Genomic DNA, 21019 nt, shown 5'->3' with positions numbered 1-21019 from the left:
TCTAATTGTAACCCTCTCCCTAAAGATGCTGGGGTCAAAGTGGACCACATGACAGATCCAGGGCACACATCCTTCCTTGTCCAGTTTCCAGGCTCTTCCAAAGAAGGAAGTTGCATTGGGTTGGTCCTAGGATGGGAGGAAAGTGGAAACAAAGAGGCAAAGTAGGAGAAGGAGTTTTGGAATGGGGAGGACTGGGAAGGCGCCCTCAGAGTCCCAACCTGGGCCCAATGGGAGGAGGAAGAGTTTTCACAGAAGGCGGGAGTAGGCTAGGCTTTCACAGGAGCCTGCCCAAAGTAGGGCAAGGGGTGTTGGGGTTCCTTCCTTTTGAAGGGCCTGTTGTGCATTTGACTTTAGCCAGCGGTTTCTCACCCTGGACACCGCTGTACTGGCAGCTCAGGGCCCAGTTCATGGGATGCTAGAGCCACCGTGGGTGGAAAAGGTCCCCACGTGCAGAGAAAGTTCACGCTGACCGAGAACAGGGAAGACGGGAGAGCCTTGAGGACCCTGAGAAGCTGGGCCTCCTCACGCTTGGGCTTTCCGCGTGGTAGGAGGAAGGGGTTAAATGGAGACGCTGTTCTCGATGAGGGGAGGGTCCGGGTAGTATAGGGCAGCTCCAGGCCCCCCGCTCCGCTCCCGGATGTCTCGCGAGATCTGAGCCAGGCGGCTCTGGAAGATGGCGGTGGTCTGGAAGACGGCGGTGGTCTGGAAGATGGCGGTGCTCCGGAGAGGCCTTTCCTCGGTGAAGTGCTCGTCCGGGTAGGTGTCCAGGGGCCGCTGGGAGAAAAATCAGGTGCGGGGTCAGGATGATGTTCAGGACGGATGGAGAATAATGAAGGACCATATTTGCCAGCAAATACAGTCAAAGTGGCTTGTAAAGGCGGGCGTGACGCAGCCACGGCTACTGTAAACGCAAACCCTTCAAACCTCCAAACCACCACTCCAGCGACCTGCGCAGAGCAGCCTGGACACCCGCAGCCCACGGGGCCCTAAAAAGGTCCCTTCCTGTCCCTGGGCCACCGCTCTATGAACTAAATACAACCACATTCAGAACACACCTGAAATCAAACGTAAACACGCCCGAGCAATTATGCCCAAGGATACACCTGTTACCTCACAGTTTCACAGATGGAAACCCCTGAAGACAACCAGGTCTGAGGCATCTCCCAGTCAACCAATGTTGCCAGCATGAGCAGCATCACCATACACTCGTGCTTTACAGCGTAGCCAATCACAGTCAAGAAACAGCGCAGTGAACTTCAGTCAGTGCCATCCTGTGGCGGAGCAGAACTGCCCATCTGGGCTTGACCGCAATGCACAACCAGCTCGCCATCATGGTTCCTGGGGCCAGTCTCCGAACCAGCACACACTGCTCATACAATACAACTGTTGCCAACAATCCTGTTGTTTAAAATATTCTTTGTCTTGTTTTATTGCGCCAGTGAAGCCTCCCAAAACACTGTTAAATCACAGCCTTGTTTTCTTGTCCCTGACTTTAACGACCTCTATTGTTTCACCATGAGGACAATGTTTTCCGAAATATATTTTATCAAAACTCCATAAGGGAGTTTCATCTTTTTTAAGATTTTTTTTTTTTTTTTGATATGGACCATTTTCAAAGTCTCCATTGAATTTGGTACAATATTGCTTCTACTTTACGCTTTTGGGGTTTTTTTTGGCGGCGAGGCATGTGGGATCCCAGCTCCCCTACCAGGGATCGAACCCGCACCCCCTGCAGTGGAAGGCAAAGTCCTAACCACTGGACCACCAGGGAAGTCCCGGGAGTTTCATCTTATACTGAGTTTTTATTAGTAATGGCTGTTCTCATTTATCAAACGTTTTTTCAGCATATATTGAGATGATTATATGGTGTTTCTTTATTGATGTAAGGAAGTGTATTGTTAGGTTGCATAAGGTTGAACCAACCTTTCATTCCTAAATTAAACTAGATTTCATCATGATGTATTATTGTTTTACTATTTACTGTTGGCCTTCACGGACTACTGATATATTTTTAAGATTGTTGTAGCTAAGTGGAATGAGTTTGTAATTTTATTTTCTTAATTACAGGTGATGTTGCAAGGGCTTTACATGGACCATCACAACGGCACAACAATTCTATAAGACAGGTACTCTTATCATTCCCACTTTACAGGTAAAGAAACTGAGGCTTAGAGAGCCCGATTACATATCCAAGGTCACATAGGTGGGAAATGTGGATCTGGGACTAGAACCCTCTACCTGAGACTCACTTCTCAGGAGCACTGCCTTTGCCAGGTGCTGGTATCAGGGTTCCCAGTAAAATGATTTGGGAAGCTTCTACTTTTTTCTACACTTTCAAGCAGTTTGAATGATTTAGGAATTATTTGTTCTTTGAAGGTTTAATAGAATGTCCATTTACAAGGAGAGGGATCAGATCTTTCACAACCTTTTTCATTTATGTATGGTTTTCACCTCTTCTGGTTTTTTTGTTTTTTAGGTTTTCTTAAAAAAATCACTTATTTCATTTAGGTTTCCAAATTTATTTGCATAAAACTAAGTATTTTCTTCTCCTTTTTAATTTTTTTTAAATTTTTTCAGTCTTCTCGAATATGTGGCTATATGCCTTTTACATTCCTGATGTTGTACATTTATGGGGTTTTTTTTTTCTTGATTTGAATTGTTTCTGGTTTCTTTATTTTATCGGTCTTTTCAAAGAATCAGCTTTACGTCTTACTTACCAGATTGACATCTAATTTCCAAAACTATAGTGTCACTACTGATAAAGCAGAACACAGAAATATGATAGACTGGGTTCAAAGCCTAGTTACTAGCTGTGACCTTGGACAGACTGCTTGGTGCCTTTGAATCTCAGTTTTCTCCCCTGTAAAATGGAGCTGCCATTTATGGAACGCTTATATGCCAGTCACTGTCTTAAGCATTTTAAATATAGCTACTTATTTATTTTGTGTTTTGAAATAGTGTACACAAGATACGTGATTTAATGACGGAGGCATGGTAGATCCTCAGAAAGTGATAGGTGCTATTATTATTGTTGTTGTTGTTGTTAGAACTTTCTGAGTTGAACTTCCCACTGGCTTATGAGAAAGGGAACTCTCCACTCTCATCATCTTGTATACCCTTCTCTCTGTACTGTGACATTGTGATTTATAATAAGAAATGTATATTTGGTCTTCCCGTGCCTAGCATAGAGCTCTTAAAACCCTTATAATTTCATTAAGTGATGGAATGTTAAAGGTGTCTTTTGTTATTCATAATAAGCCCTTTTCAACCCCACCGGAGCTTATGTTAATGAGGTGACTTCTGGAAAGCCCCTGGGGTGGCCGGTTGCCGGGAGAATCAACCTTGTGATTAGAGGGTGAGAACTTTGTTTCACCCTTGCAACCTCAGGGGAGAGGAGAGGGACTGAAGGTTGAATGAATCCCCAATGGCCAATAATTTAATCAATCATGCCTAGGTAAGGCTGCCTCCATAAAAATCCCTCACGTACAAGTTTGGAGAGCTTTCAGGTTGCTGCACACGTGGATGTGCTGGGAGGGTGGTGGACCCAGAGAGGGCAGGGGAACTCCGCGCCTCTTCCCCAGCACCGCGCTCTATGAAGCTCCTCCATCAGGCTGTTCCTGAGTTGTATCCTTTTAGCATAAGCCCGTCATCTAGTCAGTAAACTTGGCTTGAGTTCTGTGAGCTGTTCTGGCAAATGATCAAAACTGAGGAGGGGGTCATAGAAACCTCTTATAGCTGGTTGGTCAGAAGCTCAGATGACAAGCTGGACTTGCGATTGGCACCTGAAGGGGGTGAGGGTGGTGGAGTGGAGGAGCAGTCTTGTGGGACTGAGCCCCTGACCTGTGGGATCTGACACTATCTCCAGGTGGACAGTGTCAGAACCGAGTTAAGTCATGGGACACCCAGCTGGTTTCGGAGAACTGCTTGGGGTGGTGGGAAGCACTCACACACATTTTCTGGCTGGAAGAATCGAGTTGAGAGTATCGAGAGTACCCACAGAGTGTTCTGTGAGCAGACAAAAAGCAGAGAGAGCTTTTCCTTTATAAGGACAGAAATGGGTGTCTCCAGATCCTTGGGAGGTGGGACCAGAGAGAAGCAGCCTCCAGGGACAAGTTCCTGCATTCCCGGGCATGAGATAAGTTAAAACTTGTTAGAGAGATAAACCCTCTGTGCCAAATGGAGGCAAGCGGGAGAGATGAGGATATCACGTAATGTCAGAAAGCTTGGGGACACGACCTGGAGGGCAGAGACATGACTGGTAACGTGGTGTGTAAATGGAGGTGATAGTAATTGGTGATTAAAGGGCTGCTCCCCTGGCCCAGCCTAACTCACAGCCTCCTTGCCGTCCTTCCTGCCTCCAGAATTGCCGCTCCCATCCATCCGCACAGCCACAGAAGCACCCTCCCTAAAACACAAATTTAGCCACGTCACCCCCAGGCTTAAACTCTTCAATGGTTCCCCTCTGTCCTGTGAACAAATACCGCACCCACACTGAGCCGTTTATGGTCCTGCAAACCCACCGACAGACTCTCACCTTCACTTGGCTTCACTTGGTAGAGTCCTTCCCTCTGCCTAGAAACTAATCCTGCCCCTCTTTTGTCTGCCAAACCCCTCCCTATCCCAGAGGTTTCATCTGAGATGTCACTTCCTCCAAGAAGCTGTCCCAGGTTCGCCCAGACTTGGTCAGGTTCCCAAGTCTGGGGCCCCATTCTCACCTCTGTCACTAGACTGTAAGCTTATGACATCAAAGTTCATAACTGCCCACCAGTGTCTGGCACATTGCAGGTTCTCAGGAAGTCCTGATTGAATGGAGGAGTTCATGAATAATTCCTACAAGACGGTGGTGCCCTTTTCCATTTTCCTGTGTGTCTCCTCAACCTGGCCACAGGATTCTTGAAGGGAGGACGTTCTCACCCAGCTTTATGAGCCTGGCGCCCAGCACTGCGTTGACACATGGGAGGGATCCAGCAGATGTGCGCTGGATATCTGGGTGAATGGATGAGTGGTTGACGGACGAGTAAGTGGTTGTATAGACGGATGGATAGGTGGATAGATTGGTAAACTGGTGAATTAGATGGAAGTTGTGCCCCGGCCACTAAACTGGTATTTGCTTCGGTGTATGTCTTTGGGGACCAACTGTCATTTCCTGAAGAAACTGAAGAACCCAAGGCAGCTCAGCAGTGAGCATAAATGCCAGCTATCGGCTCCCAAACTCCCTGGGAGAGCTGCCACCACCTCCACTGCCCAGGCCCTGCAGACTCCCCCCACCCCTAGACACCCCCCAACACACCTGATCCTTGGGCTCTTGGCTGGCCAACCAGAAGAGGAGAATGTTGCTACAGGTGGTGTTCACTTCCGGGAGGGTGTCTAGGTAACTTTTCAGGGTGGTGGTCCCCTTGGTCTGCGGTGGGGGCTGCCTCATGAATTATGGGGCACTGGGCATCCAGGCCCCAAAGTCATGCTGTGGAGACCCCACCCCAGTGGAGTTGGTTGGCCAGAGGAAGAGGACCCTCTCCCTCCTCAACATCCCTGTTCCTGCACGTGCCACCCCAGATTTTGCAGTTGGGAAATAAGGGGGTCATGGAGAGGGAAGAGAGGGAGGGGTATAAGGTTGAAAGTTCCAGAAGGGTGGCAGGAGCCTGGGTCACCCCTTGTCACTCCCCACCCAATGTTCCAGGACTGGGTGGAGTGAGTCACCTAGGAGGGAGGAAGACCCAGAGTAGAGGTCACCCGAGAAACGGGTCTTGCATTGGCCCCACACACAGAGCAGGCTGCTACTCCACTTGGCCGCGGCCCATCCGAGACAGCAGCCCCTAAGTTCCACTCCCTCCACAACCCAACTCGAGTCACCATTACAAGCTTGGACCCAGCTCCACTCCAGTCATCATCCAGCCCCAGTGCCCAGCCCTATTCATAAACCCATCACAGCTCCGACCCTCCCATGCTCTCAACCCGAACTCTGGCCTCATGTCCATTGCTGGGCCTAATGTCGCGTGACCCAGTGCCCCCCAGGCCCACCCTCCGCAGCCTCACCTGCCCACTGTTGACGGCGGCGTGCTGGGCGGAGCAGTTGAAGATGACTGCAGTGAGGAGCTTCACCAGCTCTCCCGGGGTGCACAGCCTGCATGGGAAGCCTGCGTGTGGGAGGAAGGGAAGAGGGTGCAGATGGAGGGGACCAGATTCCCCAGGGCTGGGGTTCACCGCAGGCAGAGAGTGAGCCGTGCGTACTGAACATGTGGCCACCACTGTCTTTAGACAAGGATTAGGGTTGGGCTGAGGTTAGGGATGGTCTTCACCAAGGTGTGGTCTCTGAAGGGGGTACTGGGACGGGACCAGAAAATGCCCAGTTGGCAGAGCTCACAACCGAAGAGCCCAGTGGATTCAGCGTGACAGCCAAGCTGCCCCTCCTTGAACACCAAGGCACTTCTTTCTGCCGCCCATAGTAGTGCTTAATGACTTAATTCTGCCCAGCTCACCACGATTTGTCTGAGCGCTCAGGAGCAGATCCTCCACTGCTGGGTTTAGTGGCAGAGACAGATGGCCAGAGAGGGTGCTACTTATAAGCTTGCAGTGGTAGAAGCAGAGGGAAGCTTTAAGGCCAGGGCTTGGCTCTTTGAGGAGAGGGCAGGCAGGGCAGGCTCGGCACTGGGGCTGGCGTGGTTAGGGGTGACTTTCCTGGAGGAAGAGAAGGGCCTCCCTGGGTAGAAGAATGGGTGAGCGTTGAATGGAGGAAAGAAGACAGAGGAAGGCATTTTCAAGCTCAGCCCTTGGTCCTTTTTTCTCTGTACCTTAGTGGTCTCATTCAAGACTGTGGCTTGAAGCACCTCCCACTGGCTGAGGATTCCCAAGTTCACATCTCTCCTCCTCCTGGCCGCTGAACTCTGGACTCAGCAGTGGGTGTCAGCTACTACCTGATACCTCTGCCTGAGTGTCTATGAGGCATCTCAGACTTGACACCTGCCAAGCCTAATGCTTAACTCCCTACCCCGCACGCTCCCCAAACCCATCTCCCCCTCCCCCACCAGTGGTCCCACTTCGGTGCTCTCTGTCCAGGTGCTCCCGCCAAAATCCGTGCGCTGGCTCCTCTCTTTATCTCATACCGCACAAGTCAGCAAATTCTTGCAGAAACCAATCTCGTCCCATCACCTCCAGTCTCCATGCCACCCTGTCTCCAGCATCTCGCTCCTGGATGAATCTGACTGCTTCCGCCTTTGCCCCTGATAGCCTGTTCTTCACGTGACAGCTGGAGTGAGTGATCCTTTAGAATCATAAATCCAATTAGGTCACCCCTAGCTAAAGCCCACTAAGGGCTTCCCACCTCACTTGCCTCGCCATGGCCCTGCTTGATCTGGCTCTCATTCCTTCTCCAACTTAATTTCCTTCCCTACTTTTCTCCCTCTGACTCTACTCAGCCACATGGGTCTTCTGATTCCTCAAACCCACCAGCACACTCCCACCTCAGGGCCTTTGCACTGACTCCATCTCTGCCTGTACACTCTTGCCCCGGTTATCCACAGAACTAGCTCTCTCCCTTCCTTCACATCTCTGTCAAACATCACCTCCTCAGAGACTTCCCTGGTGGCGCAGTGGGTAAGAATCCGCCTGCCAATGCAGGGAACATGGGTTCGAGCCTTGGTTGGGGAAGATCCCATATGCTGCAGAGCAAGTAAACCCATATGCCACAACTACCGAGCCTGTGCTCTAGAGCCTGTGAGCCACAACTACTGAGCCCACGTGCCACAACTACTGAAGCCCACACACCTAGAGCCCCGTGCTCTCTGCAACTAGAGAAAGCCTGTGAGCGGCAACAAAGAACCAACACAGCCAAAAATAAATAAATATATAAATTTATTTTTTAAAAAAATCACCTCCTCAGAGAGGCCTTCCCTGACCACCTACCTGAAATAATCCCCCCTACCTCGACCCACTATATCCCCTGATGCTCTTTTGTTCTCCTTAGTATTCATAACCACCTGACATATTTGCTAGTTTATTATCTGTATCTCCCCACAAGAATGTTAAGCTTCATGAAGGCCAGGATTTTTGTCTGTCATGTTCACTGCTGAACCCCAGCACCTCGAACAATACTTAATAAATATTAACAGTACTTAATAAATTTTACTGGTTGACTGAAGTGAAAGCGTGAGAGGGTAGGAAGCCAGAGTGGGAAGGCACGGAGGCATAAACAACGTGAGGGAAAAGGAGCAGACTTAATTGGAGGTGAGGCTGCAGCAGTGTGCCAGGCAGGGTAGTTTCTGGGCAGTGTTTCAGAGGATTACTGGGGCAGTGGCCCCAGTAATTGAATTGGCAGGCGAGCAGCAAGAGGCTGGGAGGGGTGGGACGGGTTGAGAGGCGGCTGCCACAACGCACGAGTAGTGAGAGGACTGGGACTCGGACGGTGACAGTAGAAAATGATGGGGACAATAGGATTAGCCACCCTACTGGATGTAGGGAGAGAGGAAGACATCGGGGAACATGAGTCAAGATGGCTCCAGGGTTTGGAGTCAGGATGACAGGAAAGAGGCTGATGCAACAGAGCAGAGAGGCTTGGAGGAAGGACCAGGTGTCTGTCTGCCTGGGAGTGTGTGGGAATTTTCTGAATGTTCTGTTCGTGGTGGCTAGAATAAAAAAGCAAAGACAGACCGTCTACGGGCATTTTTCTGTAGTGCATATTGTTTGTTTTTTCCCTTTGAAATATGGAAGCAAGAGGCATGCTGACTGAGGTTAATGAATGAATGTGTTTTACCTTAAAACATGAGTCTAGAATTACTTTGGGCTGTTTGGAAGAGATGTTTGTCTATCTGAAGGATGTCCTGATGTATTAAATCAGAGACAAGTTGAATAAAGAAAGATCAGAGAGTTGATCCCGCTCTGGGTCTTGAATAGGAAACAGATAACCCCAAACAGAAAAATAGCTGTCCCTGGAGGAGAAGCAGTCAGGATCAGGACGCCCCTGATTAATAGGGGTGCAAAGCACAGGGAGGGGCTGCCCTTTAAAAGATCCAAAAGAGACCTGGCTGTCACCACCTTAACCCAGAAGTCACACTTGGCATCACTCATAGTGAGACAGCCTGACGTCACATGCCTCCCAATATGATGCGATGCAGAGAACACAGCATCACTGGAGAAATACTCTTGCCCAAAACATTTAACCTTTAGGTATTGCTTCCGGTTGACAAAATACACAGAGGGTAGAGGAATGACATCATGAGGAAGCAATTAGATAAATTTGGAAGGTGAGACATTCTGCAGAACAACTAGTCCTAGCTTTTCAGTAGCCCTTGTGAGATGTCATGTGATTTCAGAAAGGGTGGAGGGGCCTGTGCTAAAGTGAGAGAGGCTTTAGAGTCAAAACAAACAAAGGTGTCATGTGGTCCTTGACTGGCTCCAGAATCAGCAGGATCAGCTGAGGGAGAATGGGACAAGTGAGGAAATTTGAATATGGACTGGTAAGAGGGTGATGTTGGAGATTATTGTCAATTTTGTTAAATACGATGGCAGCATTGCGGTTGTGTAGAAAAGCGGCATCGTGGGTTTGTTTGGGGGTTTTTTGAGACGCATAGCAATTAGGGGTAAAATATGAAATGTATGTAATTTACCTTAAAAGACTTCAGCAATAAGCAAAAGCAACAGCTTAATCAAACATGGCAAGATGTTAGGAACTGTGTCTAGGTGGTGGGTAAATGGGTGTTCATTACATCATATCCTATACTTCTCTGTATGTTCAAAATTTTGTTTAAAAAAAAAACAGCCGGGACTTCCCTGATGGTCCAGTGGTTAAGACTCCGTTCTTCCAATGCAGGGAGTGCAGGTTTAATCCCTGGTCGGGGAGCTAAGATCCCCACAGGCTGCAGAGTGGCCAAAACAAAAAACACAAAAAAACCTTTGGAGCCCATTACAGGTAGGGCTACACCAGCCGTTCATTCTGTTTCCTGGTGACCTGAGACCACGCCTCCTTCCTGGGTCTCCCCCAACGGGAATTCCTCTGGGTGACCATCAAAAGTGCTAAGTCAGCTAAAAGTCACATCCCAGGCAGTGACAGTCTTCCACCCTCCGGCCAGGGCTGGGATGGGGAGGCGGCAGAAGGCCTGAAAGAAGTGGGAGGTTCTGAAGGACACGTCCTCCGTGGAGCAAAGGGAAGACTTTAAGGAAGGGAGGACTAAGCAAAGGAGGCCTGAGAGGGGGCCACTGGTGTTGGTGGGTCTCAGAGGCCACTCTGGCAGTGTCAGAAGAGAGGGGAGAGTTAGGGGCCAGTGACAGGTGTAAATAAGGAGGAATCAGGCAACAGCAGTACCAAGCTACTCCATGAAGCCAAAAGTGAGAGAGGTTGGGCTGGAGGGGCCACCCGGTAGGACGGGCGTAAGAGGGTATGAGAGAGGAGTCCAGAGTCCTTAGTACTTGCAGCTGGAGATGGCTCCTACCACATGATGTGACTCATCCTCAGACCTCAGCAAGCGGAGGTGAATGGGTGGTAAAGGTCGAGCAGGGACTAGACAGGCACCATGTAGTGGCTGAAAGCAAGGGCTTTGGAGATGTTGGGCGCTGGCTCTGGATCCTGCCTCTGCCACTTACTACCTGTGCAGCCTTCTGTGCCTGTTCCTTATCTGCCTGGTGGGGCTAACAACAGCATGTACTTCCAAGGCTTGTCAATGAATAAGAACTGGGTCATGGTAGGGCCAAGGGGGACGGTGGGTTTGGAGGATGGGGAGGGGATACCTGAGCTTTCCTGGCCCAGGAACTCCTGAGCAGAGATCTCTCCAACCCAGGCCTGCAGCTCCGAATCCTGCTGCACAGATGCATCACTGGGGTAATAGTAGGCCATGATTTCTGAGACAAAACTGTAGGAAAGAGATGTCCCTGCTACGGCAGTGACCTTGGGCTCCGGCCTCGCCTGAAAACCAAGGCCCAGTGCTGCTCAGGCTAGGGAGAGCCAGCTGCCCAGATTCCACTGAGAGTCCATGGGGGTTCAGTGGGGACCCCCAGATTCAGTTGGAACCCCAGTGCCCAGGCTTGCCTCAAGTCTCACTCCCACTCCAGAGAGGCCACCGAGGAGAGCCTGACATGCTGTGTCCCCTCGCCACTCAGCACCCAGGAGAAGGGAAGACCTGCCCACCTAAAGGCCCCAGCGCACACCTAGCTGTTGCTGCTGCCCTGACTCCTCTGGACGGCCCGTCCTTCCGGTCCTCTGCTCATTCACACACAGCCCAGCCCCTCCTCAGCCCATGGCTACCTGCCATTTCATAAGGAACCCCAACCGCAACTCTCACCCTTGAGGTGCCCCACGCTGGGCCTGAGGACACCTGAAACCCCCAGCATCAAGCGCCCCAGCCTGCACGAGCACACGGGTCCACCCTGCCCCTGGGCCAGATTGGCTGCAGGTCCCGGGCCCACACCTCTCAATGGCCGCCCAGACCTTCAGGCCGTCGTCTCGGTGATGGTAGTTGGGGGTATCCAGGATGCCGCGGGCTCGCAGGCTGTCTGGAAGGCAGAAATTGGTGTAGGTAAAGTGGGCCAGATCGGTGCTCATGAGGTAGAGGAGGACTTGCCTCCCGATGGACGTGACCTGAGGACAGAACACAGCTGGGCTCCCGGACCGGCCCATGCCCCACCCCAGTGCCTGGGGATGAGATTGGTCTAGTGACTCAGCAGAGGGCATTTTTTAGTTAATCGAGCAGTCCAAGACCAAGGATCAAACACCCATGAGAGCACGACATGGGCTGCGCAGGTTGCGGCCTTACTACGTGCGTAGGCGGTAATCCTTAGGTACGTGGGAACTAGAAGAATAACTGAAGGCCGGGCAGGCCGGGGCTCAGGCCGGGGTGCCTCGTCCAACTCTAGGAGCCTTTGGAACCCGAGCCCGAGGAGGTGGGGCCGGTGGGTGGGATCGAAGGGAGGGAGACAGGGTTTGTGGGCGGGGCAAGGTGCCCTCGGGAAGGAGCCCCTTGGAAGGGGCGGGCGGGGAGCCGGGAGGCCGCACCTTGTCCACAAGGCCCTCTGGTTTGAGCAGCGTGGCGTGCGACGGTGTTCACCTGCAGCGTGTAGCGAGTGTGCGGAAGCAGGAGCTGCGAGCGGGTTGAGATCACAGGAGCCGAAGGTCAGGGGAGAAGGCCGCCCCGGCCCCGCTCCCTCTGGCCCCGCCCGGGGGTCACCCAGACCTTGTAGATGGGGTGGCAGCGCGGTAGCTGACGCAGCGTGGCCACGGCGAAGGCCTCGCACAGCAAATGCGTGCACAAAAAGTGCGTGTTGTTCTCGTGCACCAGGAACTCCGAGTTGCGCACCCACGTCTTGGCCAGCAGCCAGTCCCAGTCGGAGTCAGTGGGCAGAAAAATGGGGCTGCCTGGCCCGGAGGTCTGGCTGAGCTGCGTCCAGGAATAATAAGGGGCTGAGGCTCTAGACTGCTAGTGTGCCCCTTGAGGCCCCGCCCCCGCAGCCTCGCCGCGCGCCCCCCCCCCCCCCCGCAACCCCCCAGAGCCCGGCCCCAGGCTCACCTGGACGGCCAAGGGCACCAGCGCCCCCTGGGGGTTGAGCCACAACAGGCAGAGTGGGGAGGCTGCGGGCGGCCGTTTATGCAGGGGATGGGGACCTCTGCCGGGATCCAGTAGTCCGCTAGGAAGATGTGCCCCCTCTGGGGAAGTTGCACGGAGCCTTAGAGTGCTCTCCCCACCCGCGTTCTGCTTCCCTCCGTTCTCTGGCCGCTCCCACTCCAGCCTGGGTCTCAGTAATTATTGGTGCCTGCACTAAAGGCTAGTGTTGGGTACCCCACCCTTCCCAAAATGTCCGGAATGAGGTCCAGCTGAGTCCTTCGTTGTGCAGCCTCTCACCTGGCTTCCCAGCAGCTTGGACAAGCCGGCATCCTCTCCCCCTTTCCCCATACCTGGTCCTTCCTATTCTCTCAAGTGAGATGACTTCATTGTATCCAGTATCAGCAAAATCAACACAGGAGGGGAATCCACCAACCCCATCTCCAGCCTCCTGGAGGATGCCTGAGGGCTTGACTGGGCCGTCATCTCCTCCCACACCCTCGGAGTTTCTAGTTCTCAAGGATCATTCTTGCTCCTCTAGTGGTGCTGCCTTTGGCCTGTCCTAAAACAACCTTCTTCAGGCCTCAGCACCTGGGATCTTGGGGGCCCCAGAACAGGGACAGGGCCTCCTCCTCCAGGCTGTCATGCTCACTCATACCACTTCAGCAGGCCCCATCTCACGCCTCAAGCCTGAGCCCCATCTGGCTCTCACCCATATCTGCTCTACTTAAAGGCGCAGGGCTGGGGGACGAGGCCTGCAGGCTGGATGCAGCCATCCCACCCTTACCCTCCATACCCATCCCTTCTCCCTACTGACAACTCATCCACCTCTAGCTCTGTCTGCGGGCAGGTGCCTGGTCCCAGCGAGGGGGCCACCATGTCACTGGTGACAGGCAGCTTGCTGGGCAAGCTGGAGAGGCAGTGGAGCATGACAGGATTGACACCGTTCAGGTACTGGTATCTGAAGAAGTGGTCTTCACATCAGTGCTCAGTGACGTACTCTAGGGGACAACAGAGGGGGGCCAGTTGAGCTGGAAACTGCTTCACTAGATCATGCTCAACCCAGCCCTTTGCTCATCACCGTGGTTTAGCCTTTCCTTCCAACAATCCTATGAGAGTAGGTATAATTATATCTTCAGTTTAACACTGGACACCGAAATTCCAAGAGGTAGAGTGACTTGCTCAGTTGGGTGGCAGAGCAGGAATTTGAACCAAAGTCTGGCCCCAAAGCCCAGAACTCTTGGTGGCAGGGGTAGGGGAAGAAAGGCAAGTGCATCTGATCAGGATCAGGACTCCTAAGTGACCCGTGACCCTCTCTCTGTCCCCACTCACTTATTCTTGTCCCCTCCCAGAGGGAGGAGAGATTGGTTCCTGAGGGGAATCTGGGAGATTGCCACCAGTGAAGCCAGGAGCCCCTCCCTCTGGGATCCAGCAGTCCCCCTGAGAGGGCCAGAAGAAGGCCCTTTCCCAGGATGGGGCGGAGGGGTCTGAGTATGGGGTAGGGTGGAGGATGGACATCTCTGCCTGGCTCTGCACACCTGAGGTGAAGGGCTTGTGGCAACACATGATATTCCGGATGTCATCCAGCTTCCTCCAGGAGCCCTTACGGTCCAGCAGACCCAGAACCTTCATGCCCAGGGACCTGTGGGAGGGGAAGTGGGGGTGGGCAGGGGGGCTAGGGGCTGCCAACTGCACTGTGCCCCCAGCCTAGAGGCCTGGAGGGATCTGACGAGGTCAGCGCCCAGAGAAGAGGTACCTAACAGTCCACATGGGAGAAAAGTCTAGAGGCTACTTGAGGCTTTGTAGGGGTGACTCCACATGTGTGTGCAAAGGTGGCGTGCAGGGTGCAGACAAGTCTCCTCGTTGGTGTTTCGTCCTGCTTTCTCCAAGCTCTCAGCTTGTCACAGACCTTCCCTGGTCCCCCTCCACCCACATGACAAAGCCCCAACTGCTCTGCCTAGGAAGCTCCCCACCAGCTGATTTCTACAACCTTTCTAGCTTTTTCTCCCACCCTTTGCACTAACCAATCCAGTCACAGCCTTCTTGCTAAACATAGCCAGAGATGTACTTTGTACACTGAACCCATAAAAGTGGGCTTGCCAACCTACGGGCCGGCACTTTTCACTTTGTGGATGTCGGTACTGTTTTAATTATTTTACAATGAGCATGTACTATTTTATAATCAGAAAAAAATGCTTGAAATGAAGTCAGCTTTCTCCCCTGTCCAGGGCTTTGTTCAAGCTGTGCCTCTTCTAGAAAACCTTCTGCTACATCTCCACCTAGTATCAAACCTATCTGTTCTTCTGTGTGCATCTTAGATGCAAAGTCCTTCATGAAGCATGGCCTGATGGCCCCCCAAACACACGCCTTGTGTGTGTCTTTCACAAAGTACCCATGACTTCCTTCGTTCCATCGTAAACCCTTAAGTACATCACTCCCTTTATTATCCTACAGTGTACTCAAATCAGCTCCTAGTATACTGTGGGCTCCTTAGGGCCAGGACTGGGCTGTGTATGCCTGACATACCCAGTTCGTAATAATTGCTCACTAGCTAGGCCAAGTCAAGTGGAAGGGAATGGAACATAGGTTAGGAGGTTATGGCAGTTGGTCAGTAAGGTAGGCTGTGGAAGGATGCTGATGTGCCATGAAGAGTGTGGGCACCTGGAGAGGGCGCAGGGGCCTTAGTAACCTGACAAGCCCAAGGGCAGCTTCCTATGTGCTCATTAAGCCGCTCACTCCTCCTTCCATGGGTCTTTGCTGAGCGCCTGCCCGCTCAGGACCTGGGGATGGGAAAAACTGGATGGGAGCTTGGTCATTAAAGCAGAGGCTGAGGAGGCAAGAGAGAAGAAAGAACAGGCCTTCCTTTTCCAAGGCCTGCCACACATGTCCTTCAGGACACCCTGCAGTCACCTCACACTAAAACCCAGTGACTCCCTCCCCTCTGTAAATGACCACATGGCTGCCAAACGCCAGCTCCTCTTCCCATGGGCCCTTCTCTGAGCCTCACACAGGCTGTCCACGTGGTCTCCTGGGCCCTCCCTTGCCTAGACCCGCATATCCATCCGGGGACCAACTCAGGTGACTCTACCTTCCGGGATGCTCCCCTGGTCCCTTAGCCCTGCCAGGGCCTCTCAGCGGGTCCTTGTCCTGAAGCCTGAGCCCCCGTGTCTGCCTGTGCACCCCAATCCACTGTGGACACACTCAAGCTCCACACTCCGCCTCACCTCTGCATCCCCTCCCACTAGTGCTTCTCCAGAAGAACCGTTCTGGCACCAAAGCCCAGAACACGAGGATCCGGCTCCTCGCCCTGGCCTCCTCTGGGCCTCCTAATGCAGCCCCTGCACAGATGGCCGAGCCCTGCACTCCTCCTGCCATACTGACCTGGGTCTGCCCAGAGCCCACCCGCTCTCCCCTCACTGATCCTCCCCCCCCGCCCCCTGCCCAAAGCTTCAATCCCACGTGTCTCCCCAGCAACCACCTCCTGAGCCCCGCTGACCCGCCTCCTCTGTGCACTAGATGTCAGCTGTACCCCCTCCAGCCACATCACACTCACAGCCTCAGACTTGAGCTGCTTGTGACCCCTCCGATTGCTGATTAACTGTGCTGCACGTCTCCCGAGGGAGACTGTGAGTTCCTCCTGGCCAAAACTCTATCCTAATACTAGTCAGTAACCTCTATTGAGAGATTATTTTGTGCTGGATGTTAGCACATTAAAGTCTCCCCCACACCTATGAGGTAGATATGAATATTATTTTCATTTTACAAATGAGAAAACGGTTTAGAGGCTAAGTGAAAATCAAGGTCATAAAGCTAGAAAGTTTTGGTCTGGAAATAGAACCTGAGGTGGCCTGACCACCTCCTTAAATCTTAAGGGCTGGGCCTCTCTGGTCCTACTCAACATGGTCCCACCAACAGTGCCTGGGACCATGCTCTGCTCTGAGTAGGTGCTCAATTAATTCTATTGATTTGAGGAATGGAAAGAGAAGGGATAATTAAGAGCAAAGAGGTGGTGATGGGGAGCTAGAGAATGGAGTTGCTTAAAGAGAGAGCGGAGACGGGGTGGTGGGACAGGGAGAGGGGAGACTGGGGACAAGGAGAGGGGAGACTGGAGACAGGGAGATGGGAGACTGGGGGCAGAGACATGGATGTGCATCAAAGGGACAGAGGCTGAAGGAAGAGTGAGCAGGAGTGCGGAGAGGGCAGTGGCCTCACGCAGGGATGGCGTTGAAGAGCAGCGAGCTTGTCTTGGTGGCCGAGTAGCGAATATTGGGTTCCATGGACAGCAAGGACGGGATGTCAGTTTTCATGGGAAAGCCAGGCAGGTACCTATTCCCACTGCTGGGGAGTGGAGGGAGCAGAAAGACAGAAACCAGTCAGAGGGACCTGCAGCCCACTCCCCTTAATTCCTCTCCTCTCTCCTCCCCCAGAATCCCCAGGCCTCCCCTCACTCCAGGCTCCTCCCCTGCCCTCTCCCCTCCTCTCTGCCAGACCCCAGGGACCATCCCCACCCATTCTTCTCCAGACACTTGAATTAAACTGCGTTTGTCACCGATGCTGCTTTCCAGGCCGCCCACCCAGTCCTCACAACAGACCCTTCACTCCCCTCCAGCTTCTTCCCCAAATCTCAGTTCACCCTCACCTGTCGCCCTGGTCTGCACAAGGCACCCTCTTGATCAAAGCAAATTTCTTATCTGACTCCACCTCCTCAAAGCTGCTGACGTCTACAATGCCCGGGAAGCCAGGGGCAGGCGTAGACTTTCCAGCTTCCAGGGGAAAGAGGTCAGAGGTGGCAAGTGAAGCTTAGGGTAAACAGGAACCTTAGCTTTCAAAGATATGACTTTAAAACTCCCAGAAACCACCCATTTTCTGGGTAGATGACAAAGAATTAAAGTTGTTTTTTTTTTTTCCTGAAGGCACTAAGCTTCAGATCAGGGTAGCATTTGAGGATGACATGAATGTCCACACTGGTTTAGAGTTGGGTTTGTGTTGAGATCAAGATCATGGCTGGTTTGGGGGTGAGGCTGAGGATGGGCTGAAGTTGGTCAATCCTAGGGTCATGTCTGGTATCTGGGTCACATCAGGACAGCTGGGGTTGAGTGTGGGTTCATTGATGTTGTTGGGACAATTGTCAGTACTGGCATTTTGGGTCTGGGCTCAGGGTCAATATTAGATTAAGGTTAGGTTTAAATGAGGGTCGTGATCAGAGCTGGGCCGCCAAAGTTGGAATTGAGTTTAGAGTTAGTACCAGTCTGATTAAGGATGAGGTCAGATTAAGATAGCAAAGAGGTCAAATTAGGCCACCCTCACCGGTAGCATTCCTGTCGGGCCTGGAGTTCCCATTTCCTGTGATCCAGAAGGAGGGGAAGGGAGTCCTGACAAATAGTTCTTGCCGTGAGAAATGAAAATTACTCATTGGTAAGTCTTTTGTCAAATGACACCTCCTCCAGCATGCCTGTCCTGAACCCCCCAACCCTTGAACCCCATCCCTCAGTGACACGGATGTCCCACATTCTTTGTGCATTCATCAGTAGAAGGGATTCAGGACAACCTCACCCCCAGATTAGAACAATCTTCCTAGTTGTTTGCATGTTTGGCTCCTTGGGGGCAGAAGACACGTCGTATTCATTTTGTGTATTCCCAGCATCCAGCATGGTGCCTGGCACCGTGCATATAATATGCACTTGACAAAGGACTGATGAACGAGTATATTTTGTGAAGTGATGGGTGGATGTGCTGTGATGACAGATGGGGATTCAGAGTGAAGTCTATGAGTAACTCACAGTACTAGCAAGGGTGATGTTCACTCGCTTCACCTTGACCTAGAACATCATCTCTCATGCCTAAGACTCATCTCCACGCTCGGACTCGCCTTAGTCTTGCCTCTGCAGATGAGAGAGCTGCTCAGGAGATATGGGGGTCCAGGGGCTGAAGGACCTTCAGCCCAGCAACCTTGAAATGTCCCCCAAATTCAAGAAAGAATCTGAACAGCCCCTCACAGGGACTTCATCCATACCAGAAAAGCCAGTGGTAGTGGCCAGGGCCTCTCCAGCTAAATTCTCTAAACATTCAGGGCTTCTCCCCCTGTTGAAATTCAGTAACTCAGCTTGCAGGTTAATTCCTCTCAGAGGAATTGGCTCTGGGGAAGGGCAGAGGGTGTCAGTGGTGAGCACACATATCTGTGTGTTTGTGTGTGTGTTTCTGAGTGGTGTGAGTGTATGTAAGTGTGTGTGTGCCTAGTCTCTGTGTGTCTGGGGGGGGTGGGTAAATACTGCCCAGAAAGCCCCTGCATTTCAGGGCGTTAGAGGCTTATATTTTCAGAAAGCACCTACTTGGGAGCCCTGAGTTCCAGTTACCCTAATTCCAGCCCTATTCCCTACACCCTGGGCTCTTGTGAGAGCTCCCCCTGATCCCAGCAGATGTCTTCTGCAGCCCAGGCCAGCCCCTGCCTCTGGCCCGCCTGTTCCTTGTCGAAGCTCTATGGTGCAGTAGCCCTCAATCCACTGATAGCAGGGAAAGTGGCAAAGAGTACCACCAGGGGTAGTGATGGAGATACGGCTGCAGTACCAGGAGTCCTTGGGGAAGAAAGCGTAGCGCTCCTTGTGGAGCCGCAGCAGCAAGAGCTCACCCAGCTCCTCTGAGCAGCGTACCTTGTACTTCTGCACCTGGGGGGCAAGAGAGCAAGCAGTTGAGAGGCAAGGAACTGCCAACGTCATCCTCGCACCTTGAAAAGTGCGACTACACCGACACCTAGTCTGACATATAAACCCGAGCTGACCGTAACCCATGTGGTGCCTTTGCATGAATTAGAAAAAGGCATCCTTCATCCAGGCAGTAGCAGCCACGGCGCTGCAGGAGTCCTGTGTGAGCAGAGTGGATTCTGGATCTCCCTAGCCTCCCTGGAGCCCTCACCTTATGTAGGCCAGCAGCAAACAATCCTGGGGCCTGGCAGAGGCAGGTGGACCCCTTCCAGAGAAGAGGAAACCCAGGCTCAAAGAGGGCAAGCGCCTTCCCCAAAGCCCACCTTCAGTTACTGGAGGAGGAGCTAGGAAGCCAGTGGAATTCTCCGGAGCCACTGCCCAGGGCTCCTTCTCCACAGCCCTGCCTGGATAGGGTTTATCATCCCCAGAAAAGACAAGACCAGAATAGGGGTAGTGATGAGGTCAGGACCGGCATCCTGAGTTCTGCAGGATTTGATGAACTCTGGAGGAAAGACCCTCTCCTCCTTCAGGGTCCCCTGTCCACTCTGCTCCTCGGGGTGGCTCCTCCCTCTCTCCAGGGGCGAAGCCACTGCCCATGCGATCCAGCCGCCGCTTGGGGCTCTCACCACATGTGCCCACCAGTGTGACAAAAATGTTGTCCAGTGTGCCGGCCATCAGGTAGGGAGCAGTGCCCACACACACGCGGTACACGGCCCTGATGGGAGGGAAGGAAGGATGCCCCTGGCAGCCGGCCTGGAGGAGGTGAGCCGCAGGCCAGGCATGGCTGGGCTGCTGAGCCGCTGTGTCAGAGCCTGGGGGTCAGGATAGGCCTTTGAGGAAAAGTCCAGCTGTCTCTGGGATGCTCTAGGGCTCACTCGCTGGCTCGCTGGCTCCAGAAGCTCTCTGTTGTTGCTAGCTGAGGGCTCCCTCTTCCCGCCCACAGCCTTTCGCCCTAATAGTTGTTTGTTTGCATCTGGCACAGCCGGTCCCTCTGACTGGCAGGACTGGGTTCACCCAGATGATTGTCAGGAGCCCGGGTCCCACTGGGAAGGGAAGGACCAGATGCCGAGAGGGAGACAGGGATTAGGTGATGCCTGTATGACTGGGACACTGATCTGCTCCTGGTCAGGGGCCGACTGATGCCCTGGGGCCCTTGTCCACCCACTCCCCAACTTCCCCCAAGACTCTTTCATCCTCTCTCTCAGCCAGAACTGGCCACAGGGCACCCGCATTCCTACTTGTGAATCATCCATGTGAATCACTATACACAAGTGAGCCGTAAATCACACGTGACTACAGCCACACGCGAGTCGGACACGCATCTCTGCACACTGCACAGGGGTCAGAAACAGCCCTCCTGTCACCTCCTAAACTCGGCACCACCACCCGCAAGCCCGGCCCTCTTGTGTCCCCGGTCCTTGGCACGCCCGATCTCAGCCTCTCGCTTGGAATAGGGCCGGTCTGGGGACCGAAGTGGTCTCCGGGCGCACAGCATCTGAAGGCCCCATGTGGCCTTCTTTCCGCTCCGGGCCGCCCTTGGCCTTGGGGCGGTAGGCGGGAGAGCCCAGGTGCGTGGGGTGCCTGGGGTCTCGGTCATCCGGACTGGGAGGAAACCTCTCCTCGAGGGAAGCCCGCGGCCGGCAGCGCCCCCGTGCTGCCGATACCGACACCGCACCCACCTAGCCTCCGCGGCGCTCCAGCCCCCAGCGTCCTAACAGGTGCGGCCGCTGTACGGAGGGGGGTCCGATAAAGCGCAATCATCCGCCATTAGCTTCACCGGCTTCCTCGAGGTGCGTTCTG

General features: G+C 53.1%; 1 protein-coding gene across 1 annotated transcript; it reads right to left on the bottom strand.

The window, feature by feature from the left end:
* Positions 1 to 558: 558 nt before the first annotated feature.
* LOC309838389 (hydroperoxide isomerase ALOXE3-like) lies at positions 559 to 20816 on the bottom strand (the record flags this gene model as incomplete). The annotated part of the gene is given in 21 exon segments (XM_082679453.1): positions 559 to 774; positions 5291 to 5425; positions 5429 to 5461; positions 6034 to 6134; positions 10717 to 10838; positions 11394 to 11563; positions 11978 to 12011; positions 12013 to 12062; positions 12156 to 12359; positions 12489 to 12556; positions 12559 to 12625; positions 13350 to 13502; positions 13506 to 13522; positions 14060 to 14163; positions 16734 to 16859; positions 17161 to 17270; positions 17272 to 17284; positions 17829 to 17906; positions 18975 to 19183; positions 19790 to 20031; positions 20600 to 20816. Coding segments are annotated over 21 exon segments (2469 nt in total).
* Between the last annotated feature and the right edge of the window lie 203 nt (positions 20817 to 21019).

This window comes from Grampus griseus (genome assembly GCF_964374135.1).
Source record: "Grampus griseus genome assembly, chromosome: 20".
Classification (NCBI taxonomy): Eukaryota; Metazoa; Chordata; class Mammalia; order Artiodactyla; family Delphinidae; genus Grampus; species Grampus griseus.
This window is presented reverse-complemented; position numbering and strand designations above follow the sequence as displayed.